Source organism: Protopterus annectens, chromosome 10.part0 (assembly GCF_019279795.1).
Source record: "Protopterus annectens isolate FY-2018-M chromosome 10.part0, PAN1.0, whole genome shotgun sequence".
NCBI classification, from domain to species: domain Eukaryota; kingdom Metazoa; phylum Chordata; order Ceratodontiformes; family Protopteridae; genus Protopterus; species Protopterus annectens.
In genome coordinates, this window is record NC_056744.1 from 1,443,077,356 (window position 1) to 1,443,101,406 (window position 24,051).

The following is a 24,051-nucleotide window of genomic DNA, read 5'->3' on the forward strand; positions in this document are numbered from 1 at the left end:
ATGAGAAAGAGTTCTTGTTTTGAAGAGTGTATTTAGCTCCACCATTTAAACAGGAAAAAGTGGTGTATATTTAAATGTATTATAATGTAGCCAATATATTTCCTGGCATGAAATTTATTTATTTATTTTATTATTTATTTATTTATTTTATTTATTTACATTTGTTGACTGGGAGTAGGTCCATTTTCAGCAGAGGCCCAGGGAGAAAAGCTCCACAGTTAAAATAAACAGACAGTAGGTACATTGGATTACATAGCAATTAACAATTTAACATAGCAATTACTTACAACATATTTACAGATGAAGAACATAGTACATCAGTAGACAACTAGAATCTTTATCTGTGAAGTACATAACAGACATTAACAAATGTTACAATGAGAAGTTCCTGCTGTATAATAAGTACTAGGCTTATGAGCATCTGAGCTTGCTATAATCAAGGTAGTTAGTGGAGTGGAAAGAAAGGTAGTGGTTGGATGGGGTGGGTGATATTAGAGTGGGAGTTGCAAGGGCATAGCCAGGATGTTTTTAGGTGCGCTTTTAGTAAAGTTTTGAAGTGGGTGCATGATGGTATGGAGGTAATTGTGGGTGGAAGGGAGTTCCATAATTTGGCTATGGTGCAAGAGAATGGTGCTTCACCAGCAGAGTTATTGGCTTTAGTGATCTGCAAGTGATTTTTGTTGCTGGATCTTAGTGATCTGGTGGTGCGATAGGGTTGGAGTATATTCTGGAGGGATGGGACATTTAGTGGATGGTTTACTAGTTTGTGGGCGAGTGAGAGTTGATACCACTGAAGGAGGTGAGGGAGTTCAAGCCAGCCCAGTTCAGCAAGTGAGAGACAGTGGTGACTACGGTAGGATGCCCCTGTGGCGAATTTGGCGATTTTGTTGTAGCAGGTCTCTAGCTTGTTTAGATCGCATTGCCTTAGGTTGGTATATATTGGAGAGGCATAAAGTAGGGTGGAGATAAGGTGGGAATTTGCTATTGAAATCTTTGCTGCTTTGGTGAGAAATTGCTTATTTCTGTATAATGCTCCTAGTTTTTTGTGGACTTTTTTTATGGTCATGGATATGTGAATGTCAGATTTTAGTTTATTGTCTATTTCCACTCCTAGCAATTTGGTGTGTTCAGTTGGGTATATAGTGGTGTTGTCTTTTACTGTGATGTTAAAGTGAGAGTTGTTTTGAGTACGTTTGGTGGGTTGGAAGATGAGTAGTTTAGTTTTGTTTGGGTTGAGTATTAATTGGGCATCAGATAACCAAGTTTCAACAGAGGAAAAGGCTTCCTGTGTGACTTTTTGCAGTTTCGGTGGGGACTGGGCTAAGCAGATGATGGTTGAGTCATCTGCATATTGTATGAGTGTGCCATGTTTGGTGGCAGAGGCTAGATTATTGGTGTAAACAGAGAAGAGTAGGGGTCCAAGGATGGATCCTTGGGGAACCCCTATGGAGACAGGTAGTTGGGGAGATATGTCATTCTGCCATACAACGGATTGTTGGCGGTCAGACAGGTAACTCTGAAACCAGTTGGTGACTGATTGTAAGAAGGATAGGTTATTGAGGACAGAGATAAGTTGTTTGTGTGGGACCATGTCAAATGCTTTAGATAGGTCTAGGAAAGTAGCAGAGGAGAGATAGCCATTGTTTTTATGCTGAAGGATAGTGTTAGTAAAGGAGAGTAAGGCAGTGGTGGTGCTATGGTTTGGTCGGAAACCATGCTGAGTACTGGAAAGGAGGTTGTTAGTAAGGAGGTAGTCTGAGACCTGAGAGTGTATGCATCTCTCTAGTATTTTGGAGAGTGGAGAGAGAATAGCTATGGGGCAGTAATTGGTTAGTTCTGTGGAGGATCCGCCTTTGTGGAGGGGAATTATATGTGATACTTTCCACAGTGTGGGAACGTAACTTTCTGACAGAGATCGGTTAATCAAGATGGATACTGGGTAGGCCAGAGCATCAGCTGCGATTTGTAGGCATTCACTTGGGAGGTTGTCTGCTGCTAATTTGGTGGGTTTAAGTTTAGTTAAGAGTTTTTTTTATATTGTAGGTAGGTACATGAGAAAAAGAGAAGGCAGTGGGGAGATTACTAGTTGAAGGTGTGGGTTGGAGGGGAGGGGGGTTGTGTTGTTTAGCTAGTGATAGTATGATTTGGGTGAAGTGTGTGTTGAATGAGGTAGCAATATTTTCTGAGGAGTGAGGGATGTTAGGAGGAGGGGTACTGACTTTACCTGGGTGGAGGATGGAGATTATAGAGGACCAGAATTGTTTGGGGCTGTGTTGTGAGGAGTCTAGGGCAGACTGGTAGTATTGGAATTTGTCCTGTTTTATTAGCTTTTTGACTCTATTGCATAGTTCTAAGAATTTCTGTCTAGTTGAGGGGGTTTTGGTTTTGTGCCAGTGCTCCCAGGCTTTATCCCTGTTTTTCATTTCTGACTTAGTGGTTTTCTGTAGCCATGGGGAGGGTTGTGCTTTGGTTCTGGAAAATCTTCTGGGGGCATGGTAATTAAGGATGTTCAGGAAGGTAGTATTAAAAAATTCAACTGTGTCATCTAGACTGAGGTACTTTAGAGGATGCCAGTTACATTCTTTGAGGGATGAGATGAATGTGAGTGGGTTAAAGTTTAGTTTTTTACATATTTGACAGTAGATGACAGGTTTAGCTTGGTATAGGTATTTTTTGAGAAGGAATGTTGGGGAGTGATCACTGAGGCTATCTGATAATCAGCCTGTTATATATGACTGGGGGCTCTTACTGACTAGTATCCAATCCAGGGTAGTGTGCTTGCTGGAGTTTTTATTTATCCTGATTGGCGACTGGACTAGTTGGGTGAAGCCATGAAGGTTTACATGATGGGTTGAATGGTTGCTAGAACAGGATTGCCAGTCAATATTGAAATCACCTAAAATGATAGTTTCTTGGGGGAGATGGTGGGTAGACCAGCTGAGGAGGTTTTCTAGTGGAGGGATGTTTTGGCCAGGTGGGAAGTAGCATCCAATTATGTTGATGGTTTTGTTTTGGTTTATTTTGAGGTTGGTATATATTATTTCTTCATTGCCTATTTGTGGAGCTGATGATTTTAAGATCTGGATGTTTAGATGCTGTTTAAATATTATAGCTACACCACCTCCTTTCTTGTTTAGCTGGTCTACTGTTAGTATGCCGTAACCTGTAGGGAGTATTTGCTCACTGGTAATGTGAGGTTTTAGCCAGGTTTCTGTCAGGATGACTATATCTGGGGAGTACAAGTCTATGGTGGCATGGAGTTCATGGACTTTGTTGGATATACTTCTAATATTTAGGCTTAGTAGAAGGAAGTCATTTGGCTTTCTATTGTCTGTAATATGGGAGAAGTTGTGATTTCTAGTCTGATTATGAGGATTGGGGTTGGAGATGGTAGTGCCAGGGTTGGGGTGGATGTCTCCACTTAGGGCTAGTTTTGATATGCATGAGGTTATTAGTTTTCTCAGTTTTTGAATGTGTTTGTTTATAAGGGAAACTTTATGATTGTGCTCTGTGGGTAATATGCATGGTGGGAGGGTTACTATGTTAAGTTATAGGGATGCTTTATGATTGAGTAATATAGTTGGTAGAATATGTGGGGGTGCATAGGGATGGTTCTTGAGCTGGTGGGAGGGGAGCTGAGTGAGGGTGAGACATGAGTGGTGGTGTGAGTAGTAGTACAGTGGTAGTGGTTGAGTGGGGGAATGATGGAGATTTGGTAGGATGTAAGATATGCAAGGAGAGTGCATGCAGTGAGTATAGGTAAGGTATGCTTGTACATGTTAGTTGAGGAGGTGTGATAGTAGTAGGAAGATGGAGGAGGTAGTGTTGGGTTAGCGCTGTGGTTGGCCATTGGAAAGATGGGAGGGGTTTGTGAGAGCAATAAAGGTGGGACCACTGGGGGCGTGAGGGAATAGGGGGCAGAGTGGGGAGCGAAGCGGGTAGAGACCCTGTTAGTTGCTCATATGAGGGGACTGGAAACAATCAGTTAACAGAGTTAACTGATAAATGAACATATGATAGTGACAAGGGTGGTTGTAGTTTTAAAAATGGTGCCTGCCACAGGTATATTTATTAACTTTGGGATTGTCTTATGGTAATAAACAGGGAAGGGGGAGAACAAGGGTGTGAGCAGGCAGTTCTTTGTACTGCTGCTAAAGAGCATAAGCAAAGACAAGTTTGTGTTTAAGAAACAATCACAATTGACGAAGGACTGCTCTGAAACTGTAAGTCATTTCTTAACCATTTCTCAGGTGGAAAAATAGGATAACCTTGTATCAGTAGGCTACTGTGGTCTCAGATTAAATTAACAAACACACAGTATTGATCAGTTATGGATACTATTTGCTAACAGAAGGGAATAAGAGTGAAAGTGGAAGATGTGTGTGTGTGTGTGTGTGTGTGTGTGTGTGTGTGTGTGTGTGTGTGTGTGTGTGTGTGTGTGTGTGTCATGGGGGGCTGCTTACAAGCCAAAGCAGAGTGCTCTCCAGAGGAAAATGAATATTGGCTCAAACAGGTAGACACATACTCAAAGTTAACTTTAGCTGTTTGCAGACAGTTCAGACCCAGACTGCGCTTTTCTTACAAGAATGATAAAGGTGGTACCGCAGTTGAATACTTAAGAATAATTTAAAAATTTACCAGGTTTCATTAACAGAGAAGGGACAGAGGCTTCACTGATGGAATGGATCATTAAGATGGAGACTGTTATTGCTAGAAGATCTACTGCCATTTTAATATATTCTGATGGCAAGTTATTGGGGACAAGAGTGGTTGCTTTTGAGAAGATTTATTTTTATGGTGGAAGTAAGAACAGACACTAGGAAGAAAAGTGTCAAGTTATTTATTGGTTCTGAGGAGGGTAATGGGGTGTTAGGGGTAGCATTAGTTAAGAGCAATATTAATGATTGTATGAACTTGTTTTTGAAAGCAACAGCAGTACTGTGATTTTTTTCTTTTTGTCAATGGATGTGGTTGGTTGAAAAATTTGATCAGGTCGTAGGGAACAGTTCATGGATGACCAGAACACTTTGGGATTGTTATTATTCAGATTCTAACAGGCTGCGTAGTATGTTTTCTTGTCTATCTTTATTCTAGCTTTAGTGATATTTCTGAGATATTTGTACATTTGCACATTTGGAGATTTAGTTCATTTTTTGTGCACCCATGTTTTCCAAGCCATGTCTCTCAGATTCATAAACTGCTTGGTTTCTTTACAAAGCCAAGAATCTTGGTTGACGTTGACTCTTTTTGTTCTTATAGGGACATGCTCATTTAAAATATTGATGAAAGTAGACTTGAAGAGAGTTTTATCTTTATCTAGTGGGAGAATGTTTATAGCAGACCAGTTAAAGGATTTTAAGCTATAAATGAAAGTCTCTTTTTAAAAAGAGGAGCGATGATAATTGTAGTAGTGTTTTGGGGTTCAGTTTTAGTTTCTAATAGTGAAGTTGGTTAGTATTCACTTAAAGTGTCAAGCAGGGTGCCATAAGAAACCATCTTATTTGGTGTGCTAGTAAGAATCCAGTCAATGGCACAGTGTCAGTTTTATAATGGGCTGGGGTGGAAATCAGTTTAGTACAGTTAAATAGATTAAGGTCACTGTGAGAGGAATTACTGCTTCTTGTTTACCAGTCGATGATGACATCTCCCAATATGATGAGTGTTGTATATGGCTGAAAATATTTGTGCAACATTTTCCTACACATTAGCAGATTTGTATCTAAGATAGTGTTGAATACTGATAAGCCTTGTCTCTAACCACATGCGATAGCAGTGCTTTTTAATCTTTCACATGGTGTTGTTTAATGCAGCTGCATTACTTTTAAACTTTCCCACTCAGCATTTCTGTTGAAACACTGCCTAGGATACGTGTAAAACAGTCAAAGTGAAAAACGTGGGGGCCTCGGCAGCTCTAGAATCAGCTTCTTATTGTAGTACTCTGCTGCTGATGGTTGGTGGATTCTATGGTCCACACAACATATTACATTTATTATTTGACTTTGAATGTATTCCTCTTTAAATAAAATACACTTCTGTGGAGTGCTTTTATGTTATTCGGTTGTCTCTCTACTGGTTTTGGGAGGAGACAAACTAATGGCTTTAAACAATAAAATTAGCTTTACTTGAACATTGTACTGTTGAAAATAATTCAGTATTTTTACAATCATTGCCAGTTTTATTATTATTATTTTATGTCTAAAGATGTTTCGTCTTTGAAATGAATGTCATATACTAGAGATGAGCATAATACAGAAGCATATATAAAGGAATAGGATTAAAACACTGATAGATGGGCATTTATGGAGATATAAAGTGGCACTGCTCAGACTGTATTGGGCTTAAAAGAACATTCATTGTTGTAGATGACCCACTACAGAGCTGAACGATTAGTCAAAACATTATAAAAAGATGAAAAGGATTATCCCGACCTAGTCTCCAACTGGGTTTAAATTTTGCCTTTGGATCTCTATAACAACATCAGTTGTAAGTTATATATTAAGCAGCTGCATGAATAATTAAAACGGAAATTCATATGCATTACACTTTCTAAACTACAGCTGTGTTCAGCTACTCATGACTCTAAGAATAACCAGTCATAGCACCATAGTGTTAAAGCTTTCTAAAAGCATATGTACAGTGGAGATCATCAGCAGGTTAAGTCTTTGCCCAAATGTCAATAGTACTTCCACACCACATGAATACATTTAATAAGTTCCGTGTCCAGAAAATAAAACAAGATCACACACACAATAATGGTATGCCCCCATTTGCATTTATCTGTAGAACGATTTGTGTGTTACAGAAAGTGAATATGCATATTCACTTGTTCTACATAGTTAACACTAGCAGACTTTTAGCATAATCAGGAGTGCTGGGTCATTTAAGTGTTTCATTATCATTCATTCATTTTCCAATTACCCACTTAATATACATCAGGGTTGCAGGGTAGTCAATCCTTATCACAAAAAAGAGGAACGTGAACAGGGCACCAACCCATTTTAGGATACTTACACTCACTGAGTTTCACGCAGCACACATATTGCAAAAACTCTTTTTCATAGTTTCATAGGTAAATACGTGGCTATCAGTTTGCAGACTATTACAAGCCTAGCCAACAATCAGAGGGCAGAATCAAACATTGTACTTTGTGCCTGTGAGGCAAAGACCTTAACCATAATGCCAACTCCTCCAGCTCTCAGCACAGAAGGCACCCCACCCAAGTATGATACTGGAAAACCAAGCATTATTAGCCAATAAACAAACAAATAAATAAAATAAATGTGCCACTGTGCTGACCTGTTTCCTTATCATTATTAATAGGTTAAAATGTATGTAATTCTATGATATTATATGCATTGATAATTAGATGACTGTAACTAATGAACTATTGTTAATAAAGTTCTTAATTTGATTTGGATTATATGTGCAAAGAGTACGTGTCACATATGCGGCATGGATATAAGACAAAGCAACAGAGATGACTTTCCCAAAGCTGTCTCCAACAGAGCTTTTCATAGCCCCATATTACACATAACTCACTCTAAGACCAGTATAATTTGAGAAAAGAAAATGTTTCTTACTGCAGTGGTCATAACAGTAGTTTTAGCCTGTATACATTGGAGTGGAGTGTTTTGGTGAATCAGAGCCAAATGACATTACCGTTTAATAGGGAAGATACTTTGCTATGTAACCCAATGTTGAAAAGATTTACAAGCTTCCTAAAAGCTGTCTAGTGTGCACGAACTATTTTACTTAAATGCAGAATCTGCACCTAACATATTACTAAAAACCTATTAAAGTTATCTTGAAAACATAATTCCATATAAAAAGAAGGACCATAACAATGCAGAGATCAGTTTAAAGGATGAACTTTGAATCTTGATACTGAACTCCTGGGAATTTATTGAACTGAACCACAAGAGCAGCAAATGCAAACTATAACTTTGTACAATGGCGTTTATTTATTTATTGTTTGGTGACCACAGTAGTCGAATGATCCCAAAGGACACATTTTAGCCACTGTCCAAAACAGACACAAACAATACCATTCAGAGTATAAACAAATCCATGTAAATGGACAATAAACTGCACATAAAACAGTCAAGGAGTAACTGTGTTGCAAGATCAGTCACCTCCTTTCACCTGCTGCTCGCAGGGCTATTGCTAACAATATTTTAATACAATAATTTGAATATGGCCTTCCTTTTCTCATTATGCATTCAGCCTACAATACTCACAGAATACTGATGCTAAAAATAAAATCTGCATATTCATTCTTTTAGCAGCCTCCCAGATACACCATTGGAGTTTGCTAAACAAATTCCAAATGGCTATCAGTGTCTCATAAGCCACTTTTCTTCTAAGTATTCTAATTTACAAAGTGCTAAAACATGATCATTGCACATCCTTTAGAGCGAAACTGCCTTTAGAAGACAACCTTTATGTACTCAGACGTACACAGGAAACAGTTTCATTTTAGTTTGCCCTCCATTTAAAACTGCTGTAGATGAGAGAGCCTTCTCTAGACTGAGACCTGCTACCCAGAACCACTTGCCTACAGACATCAAAAATAGAGAAACCGTTAAAAGCTGCCGCTGCTGCCATGACAATAGTTAGGTAACTTACCATCCCATATCATGAATAACAGAATACATTTAATAAACTCTTTTCAACCACTTAATGTGGACTCTTACACACAAATATTTTGTGTATATAAGAGTGTACATACGTATGCTTGCACTGTATTTTATGCACATCTCAGTTTGCATTTTGTATATATCTTTTCTTTTCAATCCATTCTGATTGTATCTTGTTTTAATGATACCCTACCTGCCATCACTCTTACTATATTCTGAATTTTGATATGTACTCATTTTATATATAATATTGTTTATTAAAAGACTGATGTATTTTCTGCTCTTTGAACTCAGGCTGTGCTGAAAAAAGGGTCAAGATCACTTACCTACTGAAAAAACAGGAAATAAATAAATAAGCAAACAAACAGAAGCGTAACCTAGTTAAAGACTGAGAAGCCATGAGTTTAAAAACTACAATGGTAAAAGTCAAATAAGGAAATATATTACACTGTAAGGAGAACAAAAATACCAAGGGACCAGAAGTAGAAAAAACAGTTGTGATAAAAGGAATAACTCTCCCGCTGGTGAGAAATTATTCTGAAATGTAGAGCTCAAAGGGGGATCAAACAGGAAGTAAACATTTTAGTATATTCAAGTAATGAGAAGATGGCCAAATTAGGTACAAGTAACCTGCTCTTTAAGCATTCTGAGTATTTACCTAAATTCTGATAATTTGAGCCTTTCTGGATTTTCTTAAACAAAAGCATTAAACTGTCAAAATTGTGATAATTCATATGAATCAGAATTTACAGGCATTATCTGTGGCACAATATGAGTAATAACTATTGTACAGTAATAATAACTGTCTTGCTAAAATTCTAATTAGATATATACTTTCTGAATACAGTTTTAAATAAACTAAGGCACAAAATGCACCTGAACAGTATGCTGCCAACACCCTACTTCCAGCACATGGTAGCATTTAAAGCTATACAGCTGCCCTTCCTCTCCACCTAATAACTGGTCTCCAGAATAATATTTAACATTTCTTTCTCTCTGAGTAAATCTCAGATCCAGTTTGCTCTCAAAGGCAGCTCTAATTTTAGCTACAACCATATCAATAACTTTAACACATTTGAATAATGGTACCTTTTGGGGTGAGTCATCCCAACGGATTTCTTCTGAAGATGAATTCTTGATATTCGTGGTTTTGCTTTTGTTTTCATTCCGCATATTTACTTTTTATTTATTTTACATTTGTTTACTGGGAAAGTCTGACTGGACACAGGTCCATTTTCAGCGGAGGCCCAGGGAGAAAAGCTCCGAAAAGCAGTACAGTACAAAATAAAAGAGCGACAATGTAGAAACATAAGAAGAAACAGAACATCAATACATATTAATAATACAATCTAGCATACTTCGTAGAGAATAATATTCCTCTAAAATATTTAATAATGAGTCATTTCTGATATCGAATTTACCAAATATGAATACTTGAGAGATTTCAGAGTTTGTTTGTTTTTTTTTTTTTTTTTGCATGACCTTGACTGATCAATCAGTTGGAACTGTAGGGGATTTATTTATCATTCGATAAACCAGTAGAGAATGAAAGGGGGAAGCAGCCATTTGGTCCTTAGCAGAATCCCATCCCAGCAATAGTGCGGTGTTATGGCTTAACCTGGGGAGTCACATGAGCAAAGCCAGTTATCTGAGTAGTGGGTTTTGAGAAGTTTTTTAAATTGAGAAGAATAGTTGGTAGAGGTTAAGTGTTTTGGAAGTGAATTCCAGGTTCTGGCAATAGAGCATGCAAAGAGAGATTTGCCAGTATCATTTTATGTTTGATGATATTTATGTGGTTGTGATTACTAGATCATAAGGGTCTGCAGGTGGTATAGGGGTTGATTAGGTGCTGAAGGACTGGGGTTCTGTCAGGGAGGTAGTAGAGGGTGTGAGCTATTGAGATTTGGTTGAGTAGGAGGAGTTGCAGTAGCTCAAGCCAGTTCAGTTGCTTGAGGGCTAGACAGTGATGGGATCTGTGAGAGGCATCAGTAGTAAACCTGGCAATCTTATTGTAGCATGATTCCATTTTGGTTAATTCAGTGTGGCAAAGGTTAGTTAAGATAGGGGAGGCATAAAGAAGAATGGATAAGAAATGGGTTCTTGCAATAGTGGCTTTGGTATGTTTGGTGATGAACTGCCTGTTCCTGTAAAGGAGACCAAGCTTTTTGTTAACTTTTTTGATTGTTTGGGTTATGTGTATGTTAAATTTCAGATTATTGTCGATATCTACGCCTAATAGTTTTGTGTGTAAGGTTGGGGTGATTTGTATATTATATTTAGATTTTATGGTAAAATCATTGTTTAGTGGAGGAGATCTACCTGGGCTAAAGAGGATGAATTTGTTTTTCTTTGGGATTAAGAATAAGTTTGATGTTAGTAAACCATGTTTCAGCTAAGGTAAAATTGTGTTGGGTTATGGTTTTTAACTCGTTTAGGGCGGGGGCAGCACTTATAATAGTGGTATCATCTGCGTATTGCACTACTGAGGCAGAGGGTGAGCATGAGGCTATCTGGTTAGTAAATAGTGAAAATAGCAAGGGACCAAGGATGGACCGTTCGGGGAAGCCTATGGCAACTGGCAAAAGGGAGGACAATGGGTCTTGCCAAAGAACTGCCTGCTGATGGTCTGATAAGTAGTTACTGAACCAGGATATGGTGGAGGAGCTTATGTTAAGGGTAGGTAGAGTTTTTAGGAGCATGCTATGGTTAACCATATCAAAAGCTTTGGATAAGTCTAAAAATATGGGGGAGATGAATAATCCATTGTTTCTATGTTGATTGACAATGTTGGTGAATGAAAGTAATGCTGTGGTGGTACTATGGGACGGTCTGAAGCCGTGTTGGGATTTGGATAATAGGTCATTTTTTAAGAGGTACTGCATTAGTTGGGAATGAACTACTGTCTCTAATATTTTTGATAAAGGTGATAGAATTGTAATAGGGCAGTAGTTGGTAAGCTCAAGGGAGTTGCCCCCTTTGTGCAATGGTATAATATGTGATAGTTTCCATGAGTGAGGTACTTTACATTCTGCTATTGACCTAATTATAAGAATGGATATGGGATAGGCTATGGCTTCAGCTGTTATTTATAGGAAGTCTGCTGGCAGATTGTCAGCTGCCAATGTGGTTGGTTTCAGCTTTTTGAGGAGTTTAGCAATAGTATTAGTTGAGACTGGATGTAGAGAAAAACAGGAGGAGTTGTTTTTGTACTGAAGTGGGGAGGGGTCTCTGTTGGTATGGGGCTACTAGTCGTGTTTTGTGTGTTGGCTAGGGATTGGACTGTTTCAGTAAAGAATTTATTAAATCAGGTAGGGATGTTGTCATGGTTGTTTTGTAATATAGGGGAAGGAGTGGTTGATTTTTCTGGGTGTAGTAAATTATTTATAGTTGCCCAGAATTTTTGGGGGTTATGAGTGTATTTTTCTTGCATGGTTTTATGGTAGTTAATTTTATCAAGTTTTATAAGTTTTTTGGCTCTGTTGCAGAGTTCTTGATAATTCTGTTTCAGGGGAGTGGTTTTTAGTTTGTGAAATTCTAACCAAGCTTTGTCTCTTTCTTTCATTAAAGTTTTAGAATCTTTTGTTAGCCATGGGCCATAGTTAGTTTTGATTCTAATGGTTCTGGGGGGATGCATGACAGTTTAAGATTTGTAGGAAGGTTGAGTTAAAGTACTGCACGGCACTACAATATACCAGCAGATCACTTGATAATACTTGGTGTGGTCTGATAGATTGAAAACAAAAGCACAAAGTGGAAATATTCCCATGTGGGTAAATGTTTTTTTTTGTTTGTTTGTTTTTTGTTTTGTTTTTTTTTTTTAATGGGGACAGATTTGTCTCCCAGTGACTGCTGCATCTTTGGTTGGAATAGTCTGCCAATTCATGTGAAACAGAGCACCTCTATGACACTGTTCAAGAGGAACCTTGGTGAGTGGATGGAGCATCATAAATTCTTACCAGGGACAGTGCCCACAACCCTCCTGAAAATGGGCAGTCATTACTAAACACAATCCTAGGTATTGACTAGAGTATCTATGGTATTACATTGGGATGAAATGGCTAGGCTTGAAATGACCTCCAGGTCGATAGCCTAGTAACCTACTATGATCCTATGAGCCTATGAAATGTTGGACAGATGCAAACTGTCCTAAACAAATGTAAACAATTTTATCCACCCCAGTAGGATGAAGTCCATGAGAGTGGGAAAAAGTACCTAATGTTTTATAAAGCTCTATATTTGTCTACTTTTACTTACATTGAGACTGTCTCCACCTTGGGATTTCATTTTGGAATTTTACATTTGCCTGTTGTGGTCCATACACAGATAAGTAAAGCCAACAGCATTTTTGATAATGATCAGTTTAATTGATATATTAGGTTTTGAATACTGTTTGAAGTGGGCCACTTAGCTTACAACGCAAAGTTAACAAAGGCATATAAAGCCAAATATGCTTAATGGTTAAGCTGTGGTAAAAGAAGTATTTTAAATAATAACTGCTTTATGAGTACTGGATTCTTAATCCTCAGAGATCAAATTAAGACCTGAGAAGGACTTTTTTATCCAAACTGCTTAACTATAAGCTAGAAAACTGTACTGTTACTAATGGGTTGGTAAAGACCTCTAAAAACTTACTTTGTTTTTAAAAAGAGTGAATGTCTTTTACACTTGACTTTTGTTCTTGACATAAGCATTTTATGTGCAAGTCTTGTATCTTTTTCTGCTTTGGTACCTAAAAGAAGCACTACTTTTCTATAGTTGTGGTGTAATTTGTGAAAATCAATATGTGAAACCCACAATGCCAAAATGTATAGTATTAAAATGTACCACACAGAATGTAACACGTTCTTGCATAACACAATGCTGAGGAAATTATGTAAGAAAAATATAAATAAAAGAAAAATAAAGCAGTCTACATTATGGCATTAAGGTAACCTCATAAACCAGGGCAGTGGTTTCCTGAATACAATCCCAAACACAGACTTTCATACTCTCATTCCAAAGATGCAATGACCTTATGAATAAAACATTAAATTTCATGTAGGCTAATTCAGTCCTGGTACTATTTTCTTAGACATACCAGCTCTGTGCAGCTCCCTGAAATGGATCCTCTATGAGAAGTCAACACACAACCCACTTTAAATTCAGTTTAGACTCATTGAAAAACACATTAACGGAGCATATGACTAACAGCAACCCATATGCAAGGAATGACCCCTTACATATATAGTAATATAAAGCCCTGACTGTATCCCAGGTGACTTAGGTTCAATTAGCAACTCAGGTATCTGAGAGAAAAACAGGGAGGAATGGGGTGTGCCCAAACCCAGGAGGTGACAGAATGACAGGGAGGAATGGGGTGCGCCCAAACCCAGGAGGTGACAGAATGACAGGGAGGAATGGGGTGTGCCCAAACCCAGGAGGTGACAGAAAGACAGAGGGGAATGGGGTGTGCTCAAACCCAGGAGGTGACAGAATGACAGGCAGGAATGGGGTGTGTCCAAACCCAGGAGGTGACAGAATGACAGGCAAGAATGGAGTGTGCCCAAACCCAGGAGATGACAGAATGACAGGGAGGAATGGGGTGTGCCCAAGCGCAGGAGGTGGCAGAATGACAGGGAAGAATGGGGTGTGCCCAAACCCATGAGGCAGGCAAAACCACAGAAAAAACAGGAACACCCTGCAAGGGTGAAAAACATACTCACACATATTTAAATCTCACAATACAACAAAGAAATATAAAAATATTCAAGGACTATCTAATTTTAGGAGCTGGGATAATATAGATTACATTTATTGCAAGTTTTCACTGAATGGTAGAGATCTTTTCTCAGACACTGATAGGAACAATAAGAAATTTGTCCATTCAGCCACTATGACTTCTGTAAGAGCAATCGATTGGAGAAGGGACTTGGGGACTATATTTCAGTAAGGGCTTCTTCAAAGAATGTCAGTTATACCACCTCAGTATACATACGACAATGTTGGATATAACTCTTTAAAAGTGGGGAAATGTCTTTTTTTTCATTCTGATCACGTGTTCACAGGGAGTATAGTTTATACTAAACCTTATAGCATGTATATAAATTTTAATGAGTGGTAACTAAATGCTCTAAAACGCATGCAATGTTTTAGAAATGTTCCTATTAGAATTTAAATTTATGGTAATAGGTGAAAAATTATTCATATCAGTTTAGTAACTTCTGTAGTTTCACTATGTTCATCTTACTTGGAAATGCATTTGCATCTAAAATGATAAAATTATAATTATAAATTATTAAACAGCATTAATATCCAAACTGACTCACATAGAAAATAGATAAAGGTCAAATTATCCACTAGCTTTAACTACCAATATACATTATTCTTTTTATTTTGATTTTTGAAGGCTCCCAGGTAAGCTTGAAAATAATCAACTTAAGCAGTGCTCCATCATGATCAACAGATTAAAAATAAATAAATATATATATATATATATATATATATATATATATATATATATATATATATATATATGTGTGTGTGTGTGTGTAAAACCACAACAAAACTAAGACTAAAACTTCTCTTCACCAAAATAACTTATGATGCTATGCCAAGCCAATTAGTGCTTCATCCATCCATCCATCCATCTATCCATCCATTCATCCATCATCCATCCACAACCCGTTTTTCCCACAGTGTAAACCTTGGCTCTAGATGATTACAGTACTCAAAGTGTCACAAGGATAGTTCAACAAATGTAGTTACTGAATTTAGGATACTGAGTGAAAGTAAATACACATCAGATTTAATGCTATATGCTTCATGTAATCTTATGGATTGACGGTGGTCTGATGAAGCACTATTTTGGAGTTTGAAAGCGCTTACCATTTCATTTGCAATAAAAGTTTTACAAGATGTAATCAGCTATATCTCTGTGCGCTTGTATTGGTTTTTGCAACAATAACCTATATGTGATATATCTGCAAGTTGCTGTCATTTTTTATGAACAACACAACACACAAGAAACAATATGCAGGTCATCTCTGCCTAATACACTTCTGCTCCTCCATCTACCCACACTTACTGTGACAAACACAGGGGTTCACACTCCTGAGGGAAGCGAGGAGTTCCTAACCACATGCTGACAGTACAGAACATGATGGTTAATCATTATAAGGCATTCATTTGCTTTCACCACAGTAGCTGACTGTGAAATCATTTTCTTATTAACCTGGTTGATTTGACTGCCCACTGTTTTCATTCTTATCTTGACAGTGCTGGCCCAGACTTCACTAATAATGATGATGTGAGCCCACAGGTACAGCTCTATGGCTTTTAGGATTCTTACCTTTTCTGGGTAGAGTTTCACCATGTCTGTACTGTATAGATGTACTAATTATTTGGTTTTATTTATAACACCTCATTCTTTTGAGGTGAAATTCCAGTGCTTCTCGGTAATCACGTTACTAGGACTCCACATCATTGAACTGCATGAATATGGCCAGCAAACGATGAATTTGTTTGGTGTATGAAACTTTTAATAGACAGCAGGCAACATGTTGATACATTCACAATGAGTAATTATAACCAAAAGGAGACACAAGTAAATGGTTGTTTTCTTAAGTTTTTATTTTCAGTCTGAACGCTATTATGAAGGACTCAGTCATTCTCTATTATTTATAAATCTGTGGAAACAATCTTAAAAAGAGATTATATAAATTTATAGACGTCCCACCCTTATATAACATCAAATGATCTTTATTTTTTTATTAATTTATGTATGCATTTATTTATTTATTTGAATTTTTATTTTGTATTTATTTTTCAATTTTTGTTTTAATTATTGTTTTTTAACTGGTTAGGTAGGCTGTTTACTCTGAATCTATTTCAGCCATGAACCTAGCTACACCATAAGTCATTACAATACATAATGCAAAATACCAAAATGTGAGCAACTTAGTACACAAGAAAAAACTGCCTTAGAAATGACAATTAACCAAATAACACCCCCATTTATAGAAAACCTGAAAATAAGAAGCACACATACTTACAGTATATTAAAACATCTACAGACAGTTAAAGATAAGTTACGCTTATGTAATAGAGACGTGTCACAGGGAAAGCAGTACTGGATGGCTTTTAGAAACAAGTGCATATGTATGTAAGGAAGGAATTATCCCAGTCATCGAGTATTTCTCATGTTGTAAGTGAGATTATTCCAGGGTTTTACACCTGAATAGGGAAGGGTTTTTTTCACAAGACACCCATTTAAGAGTAGCAAGGGGAATGCATTAGGATAAAGAGGTTTAAAGAACAATGAGCACAGCAAAGAAGCGGACTGTTAGTGAGAGACGTAACAACTTTAACCTGTTAAGGATGGTGCAATGATAGTTCAGAAGGAGAGAATACAAAACTGAATAAATAACTTTAAAGAGTTTGCAGTTTACAAGCACTGGTGACTGAAGAAAGGGCAAACATGGGTAGAGCAGGTTAATACAGTGATCAGAGGATATGCTTAACCTTATATATTCTAGCTACTGGACGAAAGGTCCTGCTTCTGATGAAACAAGAAATTCAGGTGTTTTGTTACCTTTTTTCTTCAGGTTATTAACACAGGTTGAAAATGAGATGGAAAAACTCAAGCCCAAGTCCCATGTACTAAGAAGTATTCATTTCAAGTTTACTGAGTTACTGGGGACATGGAATATCCAAACTGCAGTTCTACATAGCAGGACATCAGCTTTATAGAAATGTACTCTTAGTTTTATTTTGTGCAGGACCGCAGGATAATGTCATCACCAGATGTGCTACTAATGACTGTGGGGTGACAGTCACAAATGGAGACTATCCAATCATCTGCACAGGCAGTTACAGACAGAGTGGGAAGATTTACTTACTTACTTATTTGTTGTTGATTGCACTGGTCCTACTAAATTTTGTGGGAATAAAGTAATAATGTGAAAATCACGTGTCCATGAACTGTAACTCTTGTGAAAATTCCAGCATCGAAGATAATCATGGTGGTCACAGCTGGCATGACCAACACTGGGAATGCACCCATGGGCCAGGGATGATACCTACAGTACAATTTCAGTTTCTAGTGCTGTAAAGTTTGTTTTGTTTTTCCCTTATGTATTGCAGAAGAATACTGTCAGGGCTGGGAAACATGAGTCTACTTAGGTTTATTGAAATTAATTTTATTTAAACCACTAACTCCACAATCCCACACTACAGAAAACGTAAACACACAAGAACTACCCGTGTTAAGGCCAACAGAAATACAATCAAAGGTTGTAAGAAAGTGCCTTCCATTGTTAAAGACACCCTGTAATGTGCACAAGTGTGTGTATTGTAGGTGGAAAGCCGTGTTTCCCTCCTCACAAAAAAAAATCACTCAATGGTTTCCACAAAGCTAATCACTGTTGCTTGGAACAAACAAATGTGAGGGACAACCAAACTACAGCATGTTTACATTTTTTCCGTTTACACTATCATTCCAGTTGATCTGCATTACTCATTTCTCAAGCATTCTGGGATAAGTTAAAATTTCACTAGATCAGTTTCAGGAACCTTGCTAGACTAACTACTGTACTTTGTAAATAGCATTACTAGGCTAGGGGCCATGTAAAAAGTATTTCTATTTTAGTCTAATATTGAAAGTGCCTGTTTCTAAATGACATGTATTAGGCTTAGTGATTACCATTGTGTCAATGTGGTTACTGCCTCCATCTACAATGTAGATTCTGAAGAGATAATGCATTAAAAACAGGCGGACTTTCATAGTGTAATTAACGGAGCCCACCTGTCTGTGATGTGGATAGTTGTTCTTGGTAGCCAGTATAATGACTGATGACCACTCTAAGTGGGGTACAATATTTATCAGCCTAAAATGATATGAGCAACATATCCTGCTGCTTCACCAGGGCTGATCTGCATCTGCCCCTCTAGACTTCCAAATATTGGCACAAAAATTGACCATCTCCATAGTGCCTTTTCTGGCAATGCCAACCAGGTAGATCTACCAAATTAACAAAAAGAGCAAAGGGGAATATGAAGGTGCTACAGATTAATGGTAGGCCCCTAAAAAAGAAATTCCACCTCCTACAAGCCCTCCTCTCCCTGAAGAATGTTAATGTTTGTGTAGTGACCGAGACATGGTTTAAATTGACGGACAGTGCTCCGGCTGTGCAAGGCTACAATGTCTTCCACACATTTAGATCAGCTACTACATATGCTGAGAAAAAAACATGGTGGTATCTCAGTCTTTGTCCAGAAGAGACCCACGTCAAAGCTGGTCAAGCAGCATGATGCATTAGACCTCCTTCATGTCCAGTTCACCATTAATAAAGTCTGTTACCACATTCTAGCTGTCTATAAGACTCCATCTATATCCTAAGATAGCCATAACACCTATTACAGGAAATGGAGTCACTCAGCATTAAACCCAATTTCATTTTCCAGGGTGACATTAACTACCCAACTATAGACTGGGAGGCATACACCACCACTAGTGGGGTAGCACAAAGATTCCTGGACTTTTGTCAATACAGCTACTAGGAGAAGTAACATGCTGGACCTCATCCCTACTGATATAATGGAATCTTACTCCATCCCTTGTGTATCATCAGCACTTGTCAAGTCGGATCAAAAAAGCTGCTTCTCTCAAAATAAAATTGAAATCTTTGAACCCAGATGTCCATACTTCAGAAATTTCTCCAAGCGAAACTTCATATTTCTAAGCAACACCCTGGCAATTTTCAAAGGCCCCAAACCAAGAAAGTTCTGCTGAATATATGCAAATGTACACTGCTATCTTATACCAGCATACCAACAACTGCATAGAAGCAGCTGTACCCTGTACAATTAAGCCCAGGGAAAACCCCTAAAACAAACCTCCCTGGTGGAAGCACAATGCAGATAAGCTGTACAACAAAAGAAAGACAATTCTGGTTATTAATAAGAAGAGTGACACCCAGCATCTTACAGCTACCATCATTAAACTAAATAAGAAACTCATGAGCTTAATTAAAACATCCAACACAAAGTTTGAAGCAAAAAAACTACCCAAGCAAAGGATAATCACAAGGCCTTCTTTACCTATGTTCACATTCTTAAGGGCTCTACACAGCAGTGCTCTGAACTGATTGTGAATGACACATTAAACATCAAAGATGAAGATACAGCCAACCTGCTGGCTAAGAAATTCAGCTCCAACTTCACCTCACTGTTCAACCTCAGCCTCCACACAGGCTTTGTTCTGAGAGAGTAGACAACCATGATAATCATACACCCTGAAAAAGGGAGAACCCTCCAGTGACAAGGGCAATTACCAGCTCATAGTTCTGAACAGCCTCATATATAAAGCCCATGAAAAGCCCTTATCATAGAGAAAATCAGTAAGGACATCAGGAACTTCCAAATGTTGGACCTATCCCAGTCTGTCTTCATCAAAGTCAGCTCTGGCTTATTCATCCTGGTGGACTTCTTTGAAGAAGTCACCAGAGCAATGGATGAAGGTAAGACAGTACATTCCACCTACCTAGATCAGGCTAAAGCTTTTGAAACAATCTCCCAATAAGGTATACTGGAGATGCTCACCAAATTAGGAATAAACCCCAGTGTCACCCATTGGGTTGCAAACTGACTCACAGATAAGGCTCAGGAAATCAAGGTAGGGGATGCTACCTCCACAGGGCTTTGTGCTAGGACCCCTCCTGTTTGGCATCTAATTCACAGAAATAATAGCAAACACCAAGGGTCTCTGGCTGACCAAGTTTACGGATAATTGCAACTTAGGAGCAGTTACTGAATCCCCATATGACTCGGCCAGATGAATAACTGGTACTGTAGCCATGGGCTAATACTAAATGCCAAAAGTGCATTATTGTATCATTTGGAGAACTGACTGCCACAGGAAACTACCACATTGAAAATACACCCCTAAGAGTTAACTCAGTAGTTTGAAACATAAGAACATATGTGGACTGTGATCTAACATTTGACCAACGTGTATTAACTATGGTAAGGAAATACTTGTATATTGTGAAGCTTATAAGCAGTGGGATAGCTTCTAGATTCAAAGGTGTCATCGTCCCCTCAACTTAGCCCTCATCAGGCTAGTTATCATACATAATGCAACAACTTGAACTCTTTCAGCCATTTCTCATGAAGATAATGCAGGGCCTAAAACCTGTCCTACATGGACCGCCTTAAAGCACTGTCCCTATATTCTGTCTCTTTCTGACTGCTGAGAGGGGACCTGCGTCTAGCATATAAGATATCCTCTTATCCAATAGTCATAGGCCTACTTCACATGGTACCAGAAATAATCGATACAGGGACCAGAACATTCTCTGCAACATAAACAGAATAGTATGGCATGACAGGTTCATTTCTCAGAGGATAACACTTCTCTGGAGCAGATTTCCCCTCCATGTAAAACAAAGCTCACCCCTATCGCTATTCAAGCTCAATTTGGATCTATGAATGAGCAATAGGAAATTTACCCCAGGGCTGCCACCTGTACCACTAATGGACAGGGCGGCATCTAAATGTCTCTATTCCTGAGGAGGGTCCCCTATAAATCCTCTATGGCATGACTATAAATAATCATTATCTTATATGCAGTATATAAATATAGATCTGGGAAAAGGACAGGGTAATTTTAATACAAAATGGGGTAAATGGCTAGGCTTGAAATGGCCCACAAGGGCAGAGAGCCTATTTCTCACCTATGAACATATGATGGTTGAACACAAAGAAGGCTGAAGCAAAGGAGTTTCCAGACAAAAAGACATAACCTGACTACTAGCAGCATTACAATACATTCCCAGATCTTTCTGTCTCTCTGTGTCTCTAACAAAATCATGTCTCGCACTTAACGATAAGGTAATATACAGTTATCGACCATGGGGTGGAGAAGGCCAATCTCTAACCAAACGAAATAGGGTAATTCAAGCACAAAAAGGGAAACTGCTTGGGTTTAAAATGGCCCAGAAGGGCAGCTAGGCCACTACTTAACTATGAACCTATGAATCTCTAAAATTAAATTAGTGGGCATCTACATGACCTGCACTAGCTGCACACATAAATAGTTTTATCAAATTGATGCAGTGGCACATTCTGTTTTGTGGTAAAGTACACAGAAATACACTATGTCAGCCACACTTGGCCCTACCCCAACACACTAACCTGATTAAGTCCCCACTAGTAAGAACAGTCAGCCACCTGGATCTTCCAATTTGTATGTACATGCTAATATGGTGTCATCCTCCATTATGGGCATTTTTTTATTGTTTTTTTACCCATTACTGCTGAAGACTACATACAGCAGTGGTACGATGATGTTTACTCCCATGTCCCCATGTCATTGTTGCTGAATATAATCACCCCCTAAAGGATACACACTGTCATCATCTCTGTCTTTGATTTCTCATCTTCAACAATTAAGTTAAAAGGAAATATATAAAAAGTGAAAGAAGTTTAGAGTGTCTCAAATGAAGCTGTAGAACAAGAAAAAGACATTATCTCCTGGCACTTTCACTTCTGAGTTTCTCCAAGATATGACAATGGAGAAAAAAGACTGCTTTTTAAGTTGGAAGGTTAGAGACATCTCAGATATTATACAGAAAGAACAAAGTCAGCAATGAAGTCAAACCAGCTGTTTGTCTCTTTCATGAAAGAAAAGCAAGGATCTCAGCTTCTTTGTGAATAACACAAACATGGGTGCAGCAACAGAGGAGGGGAGGAATGGGTTAAATAAAGACTTGGAAAGACAGACCACTTGGGCAGAAAGGTATCCGTTGAAGATAAGTGTATCTCAATGCAAAGGACTGCACTTAGGACACAACCCTGGTGTGAAGCATCAATTAGGAGAGTGGAATTGATGGCAGGAGGGTAGGAAGAGGTTTGTGGGACTGCTGACCACACCTGGTCTGGACCACAAGTAGCATATTGAGGGAAATGGCTGTGGAAATAAGCAAAGTACATCCTCATGGAAGCAATAATCCCACTTTACTGGGCCCTGCTCCAGCCACATCTTCAACAAGACATGCAGCTCTGGAGGTGATACAAGAAGAACAGCAGGTGGCTGAGAGGTTCAGAAGAAAACTACCAGAAGGCTGTAACTGGTGGAGGAAAAAGGGCATGACCAGGGATTAGAGAAGTAGAAGCTTTTCTCTGTCTCTGTCTCTTTCCCTCTCTCTCTAGACACCATATTGGGCAATTAATGACACTCATGGTCACGTCATGTTAAGAAGGTATGAAGGAGCCACCCTGAGCAGAAAGAAGAGAAGAGACACAGGCAGCAGAGTGAAGGGATCACCTACTTCCTGGATACATAATAGCAGTTCTTCATGAACAGTAGGCTACAGCAATGGCCAGTGGAGAGGAGGTAATGCATGAAAACACTCAGGAGAGCATTAGACAGGAACAGACAGAATGGAGGAGAGGTATTGGTCAAATGCATGTCTACAGCAAACTTGATAGGTTTATTGTTTTGGTTAAATGCTTGTCTAGACCAAACTTGATAGGTTTATTGTTTTGGCTAAATGCTTGTCTAGACCAAACTTGATAGGTTTATTGTTTTGGCTAAATGCTTGTCTAGACCAAACTTGATAGGTTTATTGTTTTGGCTAAATGCTTGTCTAGACCAAACTTGATAGGTTTATTGTTTCCTTCTGCCATCAAACAAATGCATTATAATGGAATTGACACTTTTCTGAAATGTATTTTTGTTTCACGTATGTGTTCTGTGTTTTTGCCAACCTCCACGTTTAGAAACATTCATACTGGTGTAAAGCAGAAGAAAAAGCTGTTACAATAATGTATCAAATTATGGCTGAGGATATTTAACTATGAATACTTCATAAAAGATGAACATTAAGCAAACTGTGTTAAAAAAAAAAAAAAAAGGAATTACATGCTGACAATTTCAGTTGCCATATTTGAGGAAGTGACATTAATCATTCTTATGAGGCAATGTGCTTTAGGAAAATGATATTCCCATTGAAAAGGAGTATGCCAAACTAATTCCATTTCATTTTTGACTTTCCACAGTTCCATGTGTTCCCAGCAATACTCAAGTGCAGGTGGATTGCGCTACAAACTCAGCAGTGTTTTCTTGGGATGCCAGCAAGGGTGGGACATCGTACTTTGCAGTTACAGAGGAAGGCCATAACAGTGTGTCATTCTGCAGCACAAAGCAAACCAAATGTGCGACTGAGAATCTTGTTTGCGGTACCACATACACATTCTCTGTATCTGCTTCTGATGGGGTCTGCAACAGCTCTTACAGTTTGCCCATAACTGGGGGAGCAGGTAATGTGTTTTACTAGAAACAAATTCATATTTTGCACTTTTAGTGAGATTTAGTCAGTTTTTGCATGTTATTTTTTATTTAATCTCTGATAAATGGACAAGATCTGCTAAGCAAAGC

At 38.3% G+C, this 24,051-nt stretch overlaps 1 protein-coding gene across 1 annotated transcript in view; it reads left to right on the plus strand.

Moving 5' to 3' along the window:
• LOC122814297 overlaps positions 1-24,051 on the plus strand; it is a 780,122-nt gene that overhangs the window by 579,765 nt on the left and 176,306 nt on the right. The window contains exon 55 of the mRNA XM_044086885.1: positions 23,673-23,933. Coding sequence (XP_043942820.1) covers positions 23,673-23,933 — 261 coding nt within the window. The remainder of the gene's footprint in view (positions 1-23,672; positions 23,934-24,051) is intronic.